Consider the following 15,685-nt stretch of genomic DNA (forward strand, 5'->3'; position numbering starts at 1 on the left):
CTCAAACTCCTGGGCTCCAGTGATCCTCCTGCCTCAGCCTCCAGAGTAGCTGGGACCACAGGCATGTGCCACTATGCCCAGATGATGATTTATATATATATATATATATTTTTTTTTTTTTTTGAGACAGAGTCTTGCTTTATTGCTCAGGCTAGAGTGAGTGCCGTGGCGTCAGCCTAGCTCACAGCAACCTCCAACTCCTGGGCTCAAGCAATCCTCTTGCCTCAGCCTCCGGAATAGCTGGGACAATCAATAGGCATGTGCCACCATGCCCGGCTAATTTGTTTTTTCTATATATATGTTAGTTGGCCAATTAATTTCTTGCTATTTATAGTACAGGTGGGTCTTGCTCTTGCTCAGGCTGGTTTTGAACTCGTGACCTAGAGCATTCCTCCTGCCTCAGCCTCCCAGAGTGCTAGGATTACAGGCGTGGCAATCTGCCCACCTCAGCCTCCCAGAGTGTTAGGATTACAGGCTCCCAAACTGTTAGGATTACAGGCGTGAGCCACCACGCCCAAGCCTCTACTCTATATATTTTTAGTTGGCCAATTTACTTCATTCTAGCTTTAGTAGAGACGGCGTCTTGCTCTTGCTCAGGCTGGTTTTGAACTCCTGAGCTCAAACAACCCATCCGCCTCAGCCTCCGAGAGTGTTAGGAATACAGGGGTGAGAGCCACTGCGCCCGGACAGCTGTAAGCTTCTTGAAGGTAACATCTCTGGCACCTGGTAGAGATCTAGAATATAGTAAATGTTTAATAAGTATCTAGTGACTCAATGATTTAAGTATTGTTTTAATGTAGGTTGCTTTTCAAAGAATGAAATGTTAGATTTACCCTATGTAAATATTTGAGTTTCTTAGCTTTGGTTTAATTTGGTTGAAGGAGAGAAGGCATCGAATACTTAATTTTTAAAAAAATTTTGAAATACAAAAGACTTACAGAAAAATTGTAAGAAGAAAGCTTGGGTATACCCTTCATCCAGCTTTTCCTAATGTTAACAGCTTAGGTAAGCATAAGATGATGATGAAAACCAGGAAACTAACATAGGTTTGATACTTTAAACTACAGACTTGTTTGAATATCACTGGTTTTTCCGCTAATGTCCTTTTTCCGTTTAAGATTCTGTTCAGGATCAGACATTGCATTTACTTTCATTTATTTTTTTCTTTTCAATAGCCAGCTACTAGAGACATTGCATTTAGTTGTTGTATCTCCTTAGTCACTTCTTTTTTTTTTTTTTTGAGACAGAGTCTCACTCTGTTGCCCAGGCTAGAGTGCTGTGGCATCAGCCTAGCTCACAGCAACCTCAAACTCCAGGGCTCAAGCGATCCTCCTGCCTCAGCCTGCAGAGTAGCTGGGAACACAGGCATGTGCCACCATGCCCGGCTAATATATATATATTTCTTTTTTTGAGACAATCTTGCTTTGTTGCCCAGGCTAGAGTGAGTGCCGTGGCATCAGCCTAGCTCACAGCAACCTCCAATTCCTGGGCTCAAGTGATCCTCTTGCCTCAGCCTCCCGAATAGCTGGGACGACAGGCATGCGCCACCATGCCCGGCTAATTTTCTCTATATATTAGTTGGCCAATTAATTTCTTTCTATTTATAGTAGAGACAGTCTCCCTCTTGCCCAGGCTGGTTTTAAACTCCTGACCTGGAGCAATCCTCTTGCCTCAGCCTCCCGTGTAGCTGGGACTACAGGCATGCGCCACCATGCCCGGCTAATTTTTTCTGTACCTTTTTAGTTGTCTAATTGACTTCTGTGTTTAGTAGAGACGGGGTCTCGCTCTTGCTCAGGCTGGTTTTGAACTCCTGACCTAGAGCATTCCTCTTGCCTCAGCCTCCCAGAGTGCTAGGATTACAGGCGTGGCAATCTGCCCACCTTAGCCTCCCAGAGTGTTAGGATTACAGGCTCCCAGACTGTTAGGATTACAGGCGTGAGCCACCACGCCCAAGCCTCTACTCTATATATTTTTAGTTGGCCAATTTACTTCATTCTAGCTTTAGTAGAGACGGCGTCTTGCTCTTGCTCAGGCTGGTTTTGAACTCCTGAGCTCAAACAACCCATCCGCCTCAGCCTCCGAGAGTGTTAGGAATACAGGGGTGAGCCACTGTGCCCGGACAACTGTAAGCTTCTTGAAGGTAACATCTCTAGTGCCTGGTAGAGATCTAGAATACAGTAAATGTTTAATAAGTATCTAGTGACTCAATGATTTAAATCTTGTTTTAATGTAGGTTGTTTTTCAAAGAATGAAATGTTAGATTTACCCTATGTAAATATTTGAGTTTCTTAGCTTTGGTTTAATTTGGTTGAAGGAGAGAAGGCATCGAATACTTAATTTTTAAAAAAATTTTGAAATACAAAAGACTTACAGAAAAATTGTAAGAAGAAAGCTTGGGTATACCCTTCATCCAGCTTTTCCTAATGTTAACAGCTTAGGTAAGCATAAGATGATGATGAAAACCAGGAAACTAACATAGGTTTGATACTTTTAACTAAACTACAGACCTTGTTTGAATTTCACTAGTTTTTCCGCTAATGTCTTTTTTCTGTTTAAGATTCTGTCCAGGATCAGACATTGCATTTACTTTCATTTATTTTCCTTTTCAGTAGCCAGCTACTAGAGACATTGCATTTAGTTGTTGTATCTCCTTAGTCACTTCTTTTTTTTTTTTTTTTGAGACAGAGTCTCACTCTGTTGCCCAGGCTAGAGTGCTGTGGTGTCAGCCTAGCTCACAGCAACCTCAAACTCCAGGGCTCAAGCGATCCTCCTGCCTCAGCCTGCAAAGTAGCTGGGAACACAGGCATGTGCCACCATGCCCGGCTAATATATATATATTTCTTTTTTTGAGACAATCTTGCTTTGTTGCCCAGGCTAGAGTGAGTGCCGTGGCATCAGCCTAGCTCACAGCAACCTCAAACTCCTGGGCTCAAGCGATCCTCTTGCCTCAGCCTCCCAAGTAGCTTGGACTACAGGCATGCGCCACCATGCCCGGCTAATTTTTTCCATATATATATTTAGTTGGCCAATTAATTTCTTTCTATTTTTAGTAGAGATGGGGTCTCTCTCTTGCTCATGATGGTTTTGAACTCCTGACCTTGAGCGATCCTCTTGCCTCAGCCTCCCAGAGTGCTAGGATTACAGGCCTGAGCCACCATGCCCAGCCACATTCAAGTCTTTAATCCATCTTGAGTGGGTTTTTATATGTCATGTGAGATAGGGATCCAATTTCATTTTTCTGCATATGGCAATGCATTTCCCAGCATTATATATTGAAAAGTGTACTTTCTTTGGCGTATGTTCTTGTCGACCTTGTCAAAGATCACTTGGTTGTAGGTATGTGATTGTATTTCTGGGTTGTCTATTGTGTTCCATTGATCTATATGTTTATTTTTATACCAGTACCATGCTGTTTTGGCTACTATAGTCTTGTAGTATAATTTGAAGTAAGGCAATGTGATGCCTCCAGCTTTGCTGTTTTTGCTTAGGATTGGGTTGGCTATTCGGCCTCTTTTTTGGTTCCATATGAACTTTAGTATTGTTTCTTCTAATTCTGTGAAAAATGATGTTGATATTTTGATAGGGATTACATTGAACCCCTAGATTGCTTTAGACAGTATGGTCATTTTAATGATATTAATTCTTCTGATCAGTGAGCATGGGATGTTTTCCCATTTGTTTGTGTTGTCTACAATTTTTTTTTCATCAGTGTTTTGTACTTCTTCTTGTAGAGATCCTTTAACTCCTTGGTTATATTCCTAGGTATTTCATTTATAACTCTTGTAAACGGGATTGCCTTCTTGATTTGGTTCTTAACTAGATTGTTATTAGTATATAGAAATGCTACTGATTTTTGTAAATTGATTTTGTATCCTGAAGCTTTCCTGAATTCATTTATCAAATCTAAGTTTTTTGGTGGAGTTTTCAAGGTTTTTTAGACATATCAGTAAACAGGGACAACTTGACTTCCTCTTTTCCAATTTGAATGCCGTTTATTTATTTCTCTTCCCTGTTTGCTCTGGTAAGGACTTCCGGCACTTTGTTGAATGAGAGTTGTTAAAGTGGGCATCTTTGTCTTTTTCCAGGCTCTTAGGGGGAATTATTGCCTTGAATTTTTCTTCATTGTTCATGTTGGCTGTGGGTTTGTCATATATGGCCTTTGTCTCCCTGGCTAGAGTGCAGTGGCTTCATCATAGCTCACTGCAACCTCAAACTCCTGTCTTAAGAGATCCTCCTGCCTCAGCCACTATAGTAGCTGGGACTACTGGCATGTACTACCACGCTCAACTATTTTCTATTTTTTTTTGAGACAGAGTTTCACTCTGTTGCCCTGGCTAGAGTGCCCTGGCGTCAGCCTAGCTCACAGCAACCTCAAACTCCTGGGCTCAAGCGATCCTAGTGCCTCAGCCTCCCGAGTAGTTGGGACTACAGGCATGGGCCACCATGCCCAGCTAATTTTTTGTATATATTTTTAGTTGGCCAATTAATTTCTTTCTATTTATAGTAGAGATGGAGTCTCTTGCTCAGCCTGATTTCGAACTCCTGACCTCAAGCAATCCACCAGCCTCGGCCTCCCAGAGTGCTAGGATTACAGGCCCTGCCGTGAGAAAAGATTTAAATTCAAGGTTTTAACACATCTATGATTTAGATTTGCTCCCTTAACAATAGAATAGGATAGGCCGGCTGGTGTCTCACACCTGTAATCCTAGCACCTGGAAGGCCTAGGTGGAAGGATCCCTTGAGGCCAGGAGTTTGAGACCAGCCTGAGCAACATAAGGAGACTCCATCTCTACAAAAAAAAAAAAAAAGAAAAAAAGAAAAGAACAAAAAAATTAGCTGGACAGAGTGGCACATGACCGTAGTCCCAGCTACTCAGACTACTCAGGAGGCTAAGGCAGGAGGATCCCTTGAGCCCAGGAGTTTGAGGTTACATGAGGTTGCAGTGAGCTATGATGACACCACTGAATACTAACCCACTGAATACTAACCCAGGCAACAGAGTGAGACCCTGTCTGAGAAACTGAACAAAAACAGAATAACAAATATTTTGAGTCATGGAGTAGTGCAAAGAGAGGTTACTTATAATAACACTTTGTAATTGAAGATCAGACCTAGAAAAATGGGCTTTTAATGTATTGATAATTTGTGTAAAGGCTGGTAGGTTGTACCTGCCTAGTGTGAATACAAAAATGGGCTTGTCTACTGATGAGGGACTCACAAGTTCTCTAATTTACCTGAGATCTAAGATATATGAGTGTAATATTTATTTATTAATTATTTTTAGAGACAGGGTCTCGCTCTGTCTTCCAGGCTAGAGTGCAATAGGTTGATGATAGCTCACTGTAACCTTGAATGCCTGGGCTCAAGTGATCCTCCCACCTCAGCCTCCCAAGTAGCTGAGACACTAAACAGGCATCTCCAAATCTGGCTAATTTTAAAATTTTTTATAGACACAGGGAGTCTATTTTGCTTAGGCTGGCCTCAAGCAGTCTTACCACCTTGTGAGCACCCAAAGTGCTGGGATTACAAGCGTGAGCACCCAGGTGACAATAGGTTTTTTTGAAAGACCAGTTGGTTTCTTAAATTTCTTTTCTTTTTTTTTTTTTTTTTTTTTTTTTTGAGACAGTCTCACTCTGTTGCCCGGACTAGAGTGCCGTAGCATCAGGCTAGCTCACAGCAACCTCAAACTCCTGGGCTCAAGTGATCCTCCTGCCTCAGCCTCCAAGTAGCTGGGACTACAGGCATGCGCCACCATGGCATGCGCCACCATGCCCAGCTAATTTTTTCTATATATATTAGTTGGCCAATTAATTTCTTTGTATTTATAGTAGAGACGGGGTCTCACTTTTGCTCAGGCTGGTTTTGAACTCCTGACCTCGAGCAATCCGCCCGCCTCGGCCTCCAATAGTGCTAGGATTACAGGCGTGAGCCACCGCGCCCGGCCAGTTTCTTAAATTACTTGACTGGATTATTATTTTTTTTTTGAAAATGAGAAAGCAAGGGAAAAAGACATTAAACTTCAAGTTGGTAAGAGTAGTGTGAGAACTTGATCTGATAAACAAAATTGCTGCTAAAGCGGGTGGTGTGGACAGTCAAGGCATAGAATATTTCCTCACCCCACAAGTTTCCTAGTGTTCCTTTGTAGTCGTGTCCTCCACCCATCCTGAGCCTCTGACAACCAATGCTATTTTTTGCCTTTTCCAGAAAGTCATATAAATTGAATCATGGAATATGTAGCTAATGAGTCTGTCTTCTTTCACTTAGAGTCGTGCTTTTGAGAGTCATTCATAGTGTTCCGGGTGTCAGTCATTTGTTCCATTTTATTGCTGAGCAGTACACCATTGTGTGAATGTACCACGCTTTGTTTTTCTTTGCTTAATCCCGTTCACCAGCTGGTGGGCATTTGGGTTGTTTCCAGTTTTTTTTTTGAGACAGAGTCTTGGTCTATCACCCAGGCTACAGTGCGGTGGTGTCAGCCTAGCTCACCAGAACCTCACATTCCTGGGCTCAAGTGATCCTCCTGCCTCAGCCTCCCCAAATGCTGGGATTACAGCTGTGACCTACCGTGCCTGGCCTATATATGAGTTTGAGAAAGTGTTTAAATCTGGATTCAAATAAGCTGAATTTTTGGTAGGACTTTTATAATTCACTTTTTAAATGTGTAGCAGCTTTATTGAGATCTACTTCATATACCATTCAGTTTACCCATTTGAAGTGTACAGTTCAGCGGTTTTTAGTGTATTCACAGAGTTGTGCGACTATCATGACAATCAGTTTTAGAACATTTTCATCCATTAGCAGTCACTTCTCGTTTCCCTCCCAAGTTCCCTAGGCAACCACTAATCTACTTTCTGTCTCGATAGATTTGCTTATTCTGGGTATTCCATATAAAGAGAATCCTACAACATGTGGTCTTTTGTGACCTACTTCATTCACTTAGTATAATGTTTTTGAGGTTCATTCTTGTATATCAGTACTTCATTTCCTTGTGTTGCTGAGTAATAATTCATTATAAGGCTATAATGCATTTTATTTGTTCATTTATCAGGTGATAGGTACTTGAGTTTTTCTACTTTTTGGCTTTTATGAATAATGCTTCTATGAACATTTGTGAACCAGTTTTTGTGTGGGCATATTTTCATTTCTCTTGGGTACATACTTAGGAATGGAATTGCTGGGTTGTATGATAACTCTGTTTATATAGTTCACTTTTATAATTATTTAATTTACTATTATTGACAGTCACACATTTAGAAATGGTGCTGTGAGAAAATCTAATGTATGAGTGTTCTCATATGTAATGAAAATTTGACAAATGTATTATTAATGTTGATAGTGTTTTCTGTAAACAGGCAATTAAATATTAATTTTTAGCTTGAAATTTTTTAAAAATTTGGAGCCTATATTTTATTTTTGGAGCCTGTAATTCTCAGGGGCCCTAGACACTATATCTATGTACCTAAGTGCTAAAAGCCTCATCATTGCAAAAGTGGAACTCCAAAGAAAGCTAAAGGTGATTTTGGTAATGTGAGGTTTGAACTTTGCAGATAATTGATGGAATACAATCTCATAGAGGGGTGATGGGAATCCCTAGGGATGTGCAGGAATGAAGAACAAAAAGTCATCTTTTTTTTTTTTTTGAGACAGAGTCTCACTTTGTTGTCCAGGCTAGAGTGAGTACCATGGCGTCAGTCTAGCTCACAGCAACCTCAGACTCCTGGGCTCAAGCAATCCTGCTGCCTCAGCCTCCCGAGTAGCTGGGACTACAGGCATGCACCACCATGCCCTGCTAATATTTTCTATATATTTTTAGTTGGCCAATTCATTTATTTCTATTTTTCAGTAGAGACGGGGTCTCGCTCTTGCTCAGGCTAGTCTTGAACTCCTGAGCTCAAACCATCCACCTGTCTCGGCCTCCCAGAGTGCTAGGATTACAGGCGTGAGCCACCGCGCCCAGCCAACTCATCTATTTTTATGAGTTGTTTGGCAGTTTGGGAGGTAGAAAACAGTATAGTAGTCGTGGTCCTGTTTCTTTCTTTGCCCTGTCTCACGTCTTAAGTAAACCCTCCATGAATATGTTATCATTTAAACAATTTCCAGAAAATGAAGACACTTAAGTTTTTTATTAATAGTTACATGAGCTTTCTAATGGGCAAGCAGAGAATGTAATAGACCATTTCAGCATACTTTCTGCATTGGTTTGTAAGGTTTTAGTGTGTTTTTCTAGGCCAGCATATCTCTGGCTTTGGTTTCTGGATTTTCCGTCCATCCAAACTGGGATTATCACTGCATTTGTATCCATCCTATCATAAATCTATTGGTCTCAGCAGAGAAGTCGTTGTCAGTATGATTCCATAAAGCTAAAAGACAGTCTATGCAACCACTAAACTAATTTACAAGTGTGTGTATAATATGATTCCAGCTTCCTAAGAGGAGAAAACAAATGGGAAGTGATATTGCCAGCTCTTTGGTATACAGTTATAAAATAGTCCTCACTCTCAAGAAACAGATAATTCCAGTTCAGAGTGATTAAATGCTTTAATAGAGGTAAGCATGGAGTTCTAGGGTAATACCTAAGACAGGGCATCTCACCTAGCTTAAATGGGTCCAAGAGAGTTTCTTAAAAGCAGGTGTATCTGGACCAAGGCTACATCAGTAGGAGTTTGGTAAATGGGTGGGAGGGGCAGTTAAGGAAAAGAGAAGCATTTTAGGCAGAGAAAACAATAACGCTAAAAGGCAGATGTAGGAATCAGGCTGCTGTGTTTAGCGAGCTCCAAGCAGAGAGAAGTTACTGGATTATGAGGTCAAAGAAGGGAGACCATGAAGAGAGGAAGCCAGAGAAGTGCTTTCGTCTGTTGCCACGTTGTGAATGATCCTAAACTGAATGCTATCTGCGGTAGGAAACAGCACCTGGCTTTAAAATGCAAGAGTGACGTGGTCAACTTTTTGATTTTCCCTTATCAAAGGATATTAATCTTAATCATTTGATAAGGGTAAGATCCAGGATTCTGATTTTGAGGTCAAGAACTTTGTTTTTTGGCCATTGTATCTGAACCTAGAACGGTGCCTGGCAAAGAGTAAAAAGTCACTGAAAATGTTAGCAGGGCAGAGCACTTGCACATAGCAGTAGAGCACAGGCTCTGCATGGCTCTCAGTCCTGAGGCCACCATTGCGTGGCTCCATGACCTTAAGCAAGTTTCTTTCTCCCCCCCCCCAGATATGGAAGCAAAGAACATCTTAATTTTCTTTCTTTCTTTTTTTTTTTTTTCTATTGCATCTTCTCAGAAGAAACATTGTTATTTCATTTTACTTTTTTGAGACTGTTTTGTTTCTTTGGACACAAATTCTTTCTTCCCCTGAAAATTACAACTGCTGCATTCATTCATTCAATAAGTACTTATTTATTTTACTTATATATATTTTAGAGACAGGGTCTCACTCTCTTGCCTGGACTAGTGTACAGTGGTGGTGTCGTCATAGCTCACTGCGTGCTGACACTCCTGGCCTCAAGTGGTCCTCCTGCCTCAGCCTCCCGAGTATCTGCTACTACAGGCTTGAGCCACTGTGCCTGGCTAATTTTTTTTTTTAGTTTTTGTAGAGACTCACTGTGCTGCTCAGGCTGGTCTCAAGTAAGCTCAAGGGAGGCCTAAGAGCTGAGATTACAAGCATGAGCCACCACACCCGGCCTAAGCAAGTTTCTTAATCACCCTGTGACTTGGTTTTCTTATCTAGAAAATGGGGAGAACAGTGGGACCTGCCTATCAGGTTGCTGGGAGGATTAAATGACCTTACACGTTGCACTTAGAGTAGCACTTGACCTATAATAAGCACTGTATGAATGTAACAGCTGTCATTTCTGCTGAGAGCCTGAACCCAGAGCATTCATGGGGTCACACAGGAATGGATGGATTCAGTCTTTCCTAAAAGACTTCAGGAAAGACTCACGAGCAAAGTAGTTGGATAGGAGATGGTGGATAAGGGAGAGAAGGAGTTACAGTTAATTCCTGATTTAGAGCTAAAGAAAATTTATAGGTACTCTTCCCTCCACACTCCTTAGCCTTTGCACAGAGAAATCACTGCTAATCCATTCTAGATAGTTCTGGAAGGAGTTGAAGGTCAGAGGTGGAGCCTTTGGTATGTTGAGGAAAGAGTGTTGATTCAGTGTGGCATGCCCTTATTTGGATATTTGACTGTTTTTTTTATTATTTTTTTTTTCCTTTTTTTCCATGGAGGCTATTCCTGGAGCCCCTCTTGAGTTCTCAGGACTGAAAGACCTCTGGTGTTTTGTAGCTGGCAGGGTAGCTGCCTGTCTCCTTTGCTCTTAATGCCTCATTCCCTCCTCCCCATTGTTTTGCCCCCTTTGTTCCCCATTGTGGGAGACAAGAGAAAAGAGATTCCATCCTTGCTTGGCCTTGGCTACAGACTAGGTTGGTGCTTCGCAGTCCTGGAATAAGGGGAGACTTTGTGGAAGATGTTAAAACATTTGCCAGAAAAACATTCCCTTGTGCAATTCAATTTAACTTAGAACGTTTCTCTTTTAATTCTATTCCAATATGTGATGTTGAGAAAGATTTAGAAGCTAGCTTGAACCAAGTTTCATGACCTTGGGGACCCTTTGGTTCTGAAAACCAGCTAACTACTAAGTGGAGCTTGTCTGCTAGGAAGGAGGAGTCTCTTAGCTCCCATAAAATCCCATCAAGTTCAGTGGCATGGGGGTTCAATGCTAGAGCTGTGCTTCTCGTTAGAGAGTTGGGTTGCATATACCCCAAGAATCTGAGAAGGAGCCTAAAGCTCTATGCTGTGAACCAGACATTTCTTTGATGTCTTTCATTTTTTATCTTAAGGTCGTGTGAATTTTGTGTTTGACTCACATTCACCATTTATTTTAACATAAATGTAAATTTCCTCCCTGATCTTTTACCATAACTGATGCTCCAGGAAGATAAACCCTTTCATTTTCTTGTGTCTTTTCTTATTCCTCTGCTCTTTCTCCAGTTTAAGGAGTACCAGTGACAAGGATTTGAAACCAAAACCTTTTGTTGAGTGTCCTGCATATTTCCCATGGTGGGATTTGGCTCTTTGGTTAGCTGGGTCCCTGCTGCTTTCCCTCACCATACTAAGTGTGGCTTATAAATCTTTGAAATGACACCCTTGATCATAAATAATTTTACTAAAAGCTTTCCATTTCCTGGAATTTGTAATGATTGTAAATAGTCTATGAAATGTCTTGTCCAGATAGTTATGAAAAGATGATCAGTGTTTATTGTGTTTTTAGTATGTGCTAGGTTTTGTTCTTATTCCTTTCATATGTCGTGCTGTTTAAGTTCATGATGCTTTTTTTTTTTTTTTTTTTTTTTTTTGAGACAGAGTCTCGCTTTCTTGCCTAGGCTAGAGTGAGTGCCGTGGCGTCAGCCTAGCTCACAGCAACCTCAAACTCCTGGGCTCAAGCCATCCACCTGCCTCAGCCTCCCGAGTAGCTGGGACTACAGGCACGAGCCAACATGCCTGGCTGATTTATATATATATATATATATATATTAGTTGGCCAATTAATTTCTTTCTATTTATAGTAGAGACAGGGTCTCACTCTTGCTCAGGCTGGTTTTGAACTCCGGACCTCGAGCAATCCGCCCGCTTTGGCCTCCCAGAGTGCTAGGATTACAGGCGTGAGCCACTGCGCCCGGCCTACATGATGCTTTAAAAGCAATTAACCAAGCTTGTGGAATTCATGCTAACGTTGTTATTGTTTTTGATTGACAGATTCAACACTAACCCTGCACAATGTCTTTGAAACCAAGAGTAGTAGATTTTGATGAAACATGGAACAAACTATTAACTACTATTAAAGCTGTCGTCATGTTGGAATACGTTGAAAGAGCAACATGGAATGATCGATTCTCGTATCCTTTTAGTTACAGCTTGGGTCGTTGTTCTAGAATTGATAAACTTGTTGAAAAGTACAGGTTTAAGCTTGTATAAATGTAAGAACTTTCAAGCGTAAGTATTTTCAAATATATTATTATTTACATATCCAAGTCCATCACCTCTTGTGGCAGTCAAGTTTTGATAACTTCATTCAACAAATATGTGTTGAGTACTTAGTATCTGTCAGGTACTACTTTAGGATTTGGGAATACAGTTGTGAACCAAAAAAAAAAAAAACCCTCCTTTCTGTCATAATAAGGGAAACATAATAAACAGATAAAAGAATCTAATGTTATTGCTTCTAAAACAGCAATAACGATAAATATCATAGAGAAAATTAAAGCAGGGCCAGGGTATGGTGAAAGTTTAGAGAACATGTGTGCAGTCAGTCAAGGAAGGCAACCCTGAGAGTGGTGACATTTGAGCAGAGACTGGAACCAGGTGAGGGAACAGACCCTGCAGATTGTGGGGGCAGAGTGCTCTAAGGTGAACAGCAAGTTCAATGACTGGGATGGAATCATGCTTTTTAATTAGATTGTCTGTAAAATTTGGCTATTTGATATAAAAATGCAGATTTGTGCTTTCTCTGGGATGTTCTGAAGCCTGGTATCCATCATTCTTACAGTCTGCTAGACCTAACTACCGCTGCCCTCTTCTAGCAATCTTCTGGGGCTAAAGAAGGATTGCCTTCATTGTGTAGGGCGTGCATTCTTTAGAAATGCTCTGATTTCATAAGACAGTGATTCAACTTGTTCTCAGTGCCTAACTCAGTTGTTAATACTACACTGAGTGTTGATGCCAGAACAGTGAAGTTCTTTTAGACCAACAGGGAACCACTTAACCGATCTCAACTGCAGTTGTCAGTGTGAAACAATTGTTAGGCTACCTATGTTCTGGGCACTGAAGATACATAAACTAATGGTAACATTTTTGAAGGCTTCATAATTTGCAAATGTCTTTTACATTTTTTATGTTATTTGATACATCAGATAAGCCTATCAGATCATTGGGACAGATAATTCCTTGTCTTTATGTAACTATGAGGAAACTGATCCCAGAGGTAAATGGACTTGCCCAGCTTCATGCAGGTAGTAATTGATGGAGCAGAGACATGAATACAAGACTTTAAACATCTAATCCTAATCCCTGTGCTTCCCAGTCTATGCAGAGGATAATAGATATGGATTCTGCCTTTGAAGAACTTAGTATTGAATTAGTCTTTTAAATTAGATAGCTTATTTTTCTGTGGGACACTATGGATTGATTTGAGGCAGGAATCTTAATAAGTTGAGGAAGTGTTAAAGGCTCCTTGTTCATGAATGAGGTTAGGCTAGGCAAGTACTTAGGTGCTTTTAAGAATATTTTACCTAATCGGAGAGGGAAGCAAAAAGCAAAGGAGTTCATTATAGAAGTTTACAAGAAGATGGAAAATGAGCACGAGGTAGAAAAAAAGAAATGGTTAATACATTCCTTTTTTTTTTTTTGAGACAGAGTCTTGCTTTGTTGCCCAGGCTAGAGTGCCGTAGCGTTAGCCTCGCTCATAGCAACCTTAAACTCCTGGGCTCAAGCAATCCTTCTGCCTCAACCTCCCGTGTAGCTGGGACTACAGGCATGTGCCACCATGCCCGGCTAAGTTTTTCTATATAGATTTTTAGTTGGCCAGTTAATTTCTTTCTATTTATAGTAGAGACGGGGTCTCACTCTTGCTCAGGCTGGTTTCAAACTCCTGACCTCGAGCAATCCACCCACTTAGGCCTCCCAGAGTGCTAGGATTACAGGCGTGAGCCACCGCGCCCGGCCCTCAAGGAGTTCTTGACCTAGATAGTGTTCAGGTGTCAGTGTTCATGGGGGCAAATGAGCTGTTACTTCCAGAACGCTTTTGATATTTGTTGGAGACAGCATATCGAACAGTCTCCAGAATCCTATCTACTGTGTCTGGTCCCAAGATCATAAAGTGGTGTTGCCTTAAGTCTCTCTCTTTTTTTTTTTTTTTTTTTTTTTTTTGAGACAGTCTCACTTTGTTGCCCAGGCTAGAGTGAGTGCCGTGGCGTCAGCCTAGCTCACAGCAACCTCAAACTCCTGGGCTCAGGCGATCCTCCTGCCTCAGCCTCCTGAGTAGCTGGGACTACAGGCATGCACCACCATGCCCGGCTAATTTTTTGTTTATATATCTTAGTTAGCCAATTAATTTCTTTCTATTTATAGTAGAGATGGGGTCTTGCTCTTGCTCAGGCTGGTTTCGAACTCCTGACCTTGAGCAATCCTCCCGCCTCAGCCTCCCAGAGTGCTAGGATGACAGGCGTGAGCCACCGCACCCGGCCCTTAAGTCTCTTTTTATCCTTAGCATAATGTTTTTAATCTTTGTAGGTATTAAAAGGATTTAATAAAGCACAGGATACTAAAAAAAAAAAAAAAAAGGAAAATGATACCCCAGAGAGGGTAAGAGACTTGGTTAAGATCCCTGGTTATGGCTGAGTGCAGTGGCTCACGCCTATAATCCCAGTACTTTGGGAGGCCAAGGCAGGAGAATTGCTTGAGGCCAGTAGCTTGAGACCAGCCTGAGCAACTAGGGAGACCCTGTCTCTACAAAACAAAAGGTCAGTGGCTAGTAAAATGTAAACTCTCAGTTAGGTCTCATTTCTTCCAACTCCTGTTAGAGTTTGTTTGCCACTGGTGATGGTATCCAAAAACTTAATTGATTAGTTGATGTCACTATTATTATTCATACTACATTTCTTCTAATAGAATAAGTGCTGAAGGACAGTGGATAGGTTGTAGAATATCTTAAGTACTATGACGTGGGAGAATGTGTCAAGTGAGTAATTTTTCTGTTTTGTTTTTCAGAATTGCTTAGACATATCTGCTTCTTTTGATGTTCCTTAGCCGTTTGTTGGTACCATGCCTATATCCATTCTTACATAAACCTTATTTTGTAGGTTTCTGGGTAATTTGATTTTTCCAGAAACCCCCTCTGGATTTTAACCTCTCTAACCGGTACCATTTTCCTCACAGTGTCCTCAAATAATTTTCAGTGAATACTGTTGAATGAATAAATGCATGAATCTTATTGTGCTTTTTAAAGTTTGCATGGTTACATATTTCCCTTTTGTCATATATATAAGACAATAGTATGTATATTAGAAGCCTAAAGCCCAAAATGAAATGATTTTTTCATTTAATGTTAAATGAGTTAAATCTTATTATGTTTTAAAATTATATCACCAATGAATATGAAAACCTTAATAATATAAATAGAGATATCTATGCTTTATGTGTGGCCTATCCTGAACCCCTTGGAGAAAGACTTTATACAGAAACTAAGGTTTTTTTGGAAAATCACGTTCGGCATTTGCACAAGGTAAGAAATGATATATACATGATATGAATACGTTTATAGCTGCATAGTTATTTAGTAGTTCACTGTTTTCCAGTGTAGACTCCTCTTGTATCCTCTATGGTATTTATAAATGTCTATCTTTATTATTTTTAGTCTTTCAGCTGTCTTCTCATATGCTATATAAAGGCTTCCAAAAACCTAAAATTAAAAAGGGAAATGGTAAATGATGATAAAAGTGGTCTCTGTAACCAGTTATTTTGATCAATATGCCATGTATTTAAAGGCAACATCACAAACTTGATCTGTGTATGGATTTTGCAGTGCAGGCAGTCCCTGGGTTACGGGCGACCCAACTTAGGGTGTTCCATACTTACACATACAGGCTCCCAAGGCTCCCTATAAGGATGATTTATTATTAAACAA

At 40.7% G+C, this 15,685-nt stretch overlaps 1 protein-coding gene across 3 annotated transcripts in view; it reads left to right on the forward strand.

The window, feature by feature from the left end:
- Window positions 1-15,685, forward strand: part of CUL2 (cullin 2) — a 67,694-nt gene that overhangs the window by 5,793 nt on the left and 46,216 nt on the right. For all 3 annotated transcript variants that reach the window (XM_075997680.1, XM_075997679.1, XM_012765652.3), the window contains exons 2-3: window positions 11,761-11,900; window positions 15,181-15,283. In XM_075997680.1, the coding sequence (XP_075853795.1) occupies window positions 11,782-11,900; window positions 15,181-15,283 (222 nt within the window). In that variant the 5' untranslated portion in view covers window positions 11,761-11,781. The remainder of the gene's footprint in view (window positions 1-11,760; window positions 11,901-15,180; window positions 15,284-15,685) is intronic.

This window comes from Microcebus murinus, chromosome 25, assembly GCF_040939455.1.
Source record: "Microcebus murinus isolate Inina chromosome 25, M.murinus_Inina_mat1.0, whole genome shotgun sequence".
In the NCBI taxonomy this organism is placed as follows: domain Eukaryota; kingdom Metazoa; phylum Chordata; class Mammalia; order Primates; family Cheirogaleidae; genus Microcebus; species Microcebus murinus.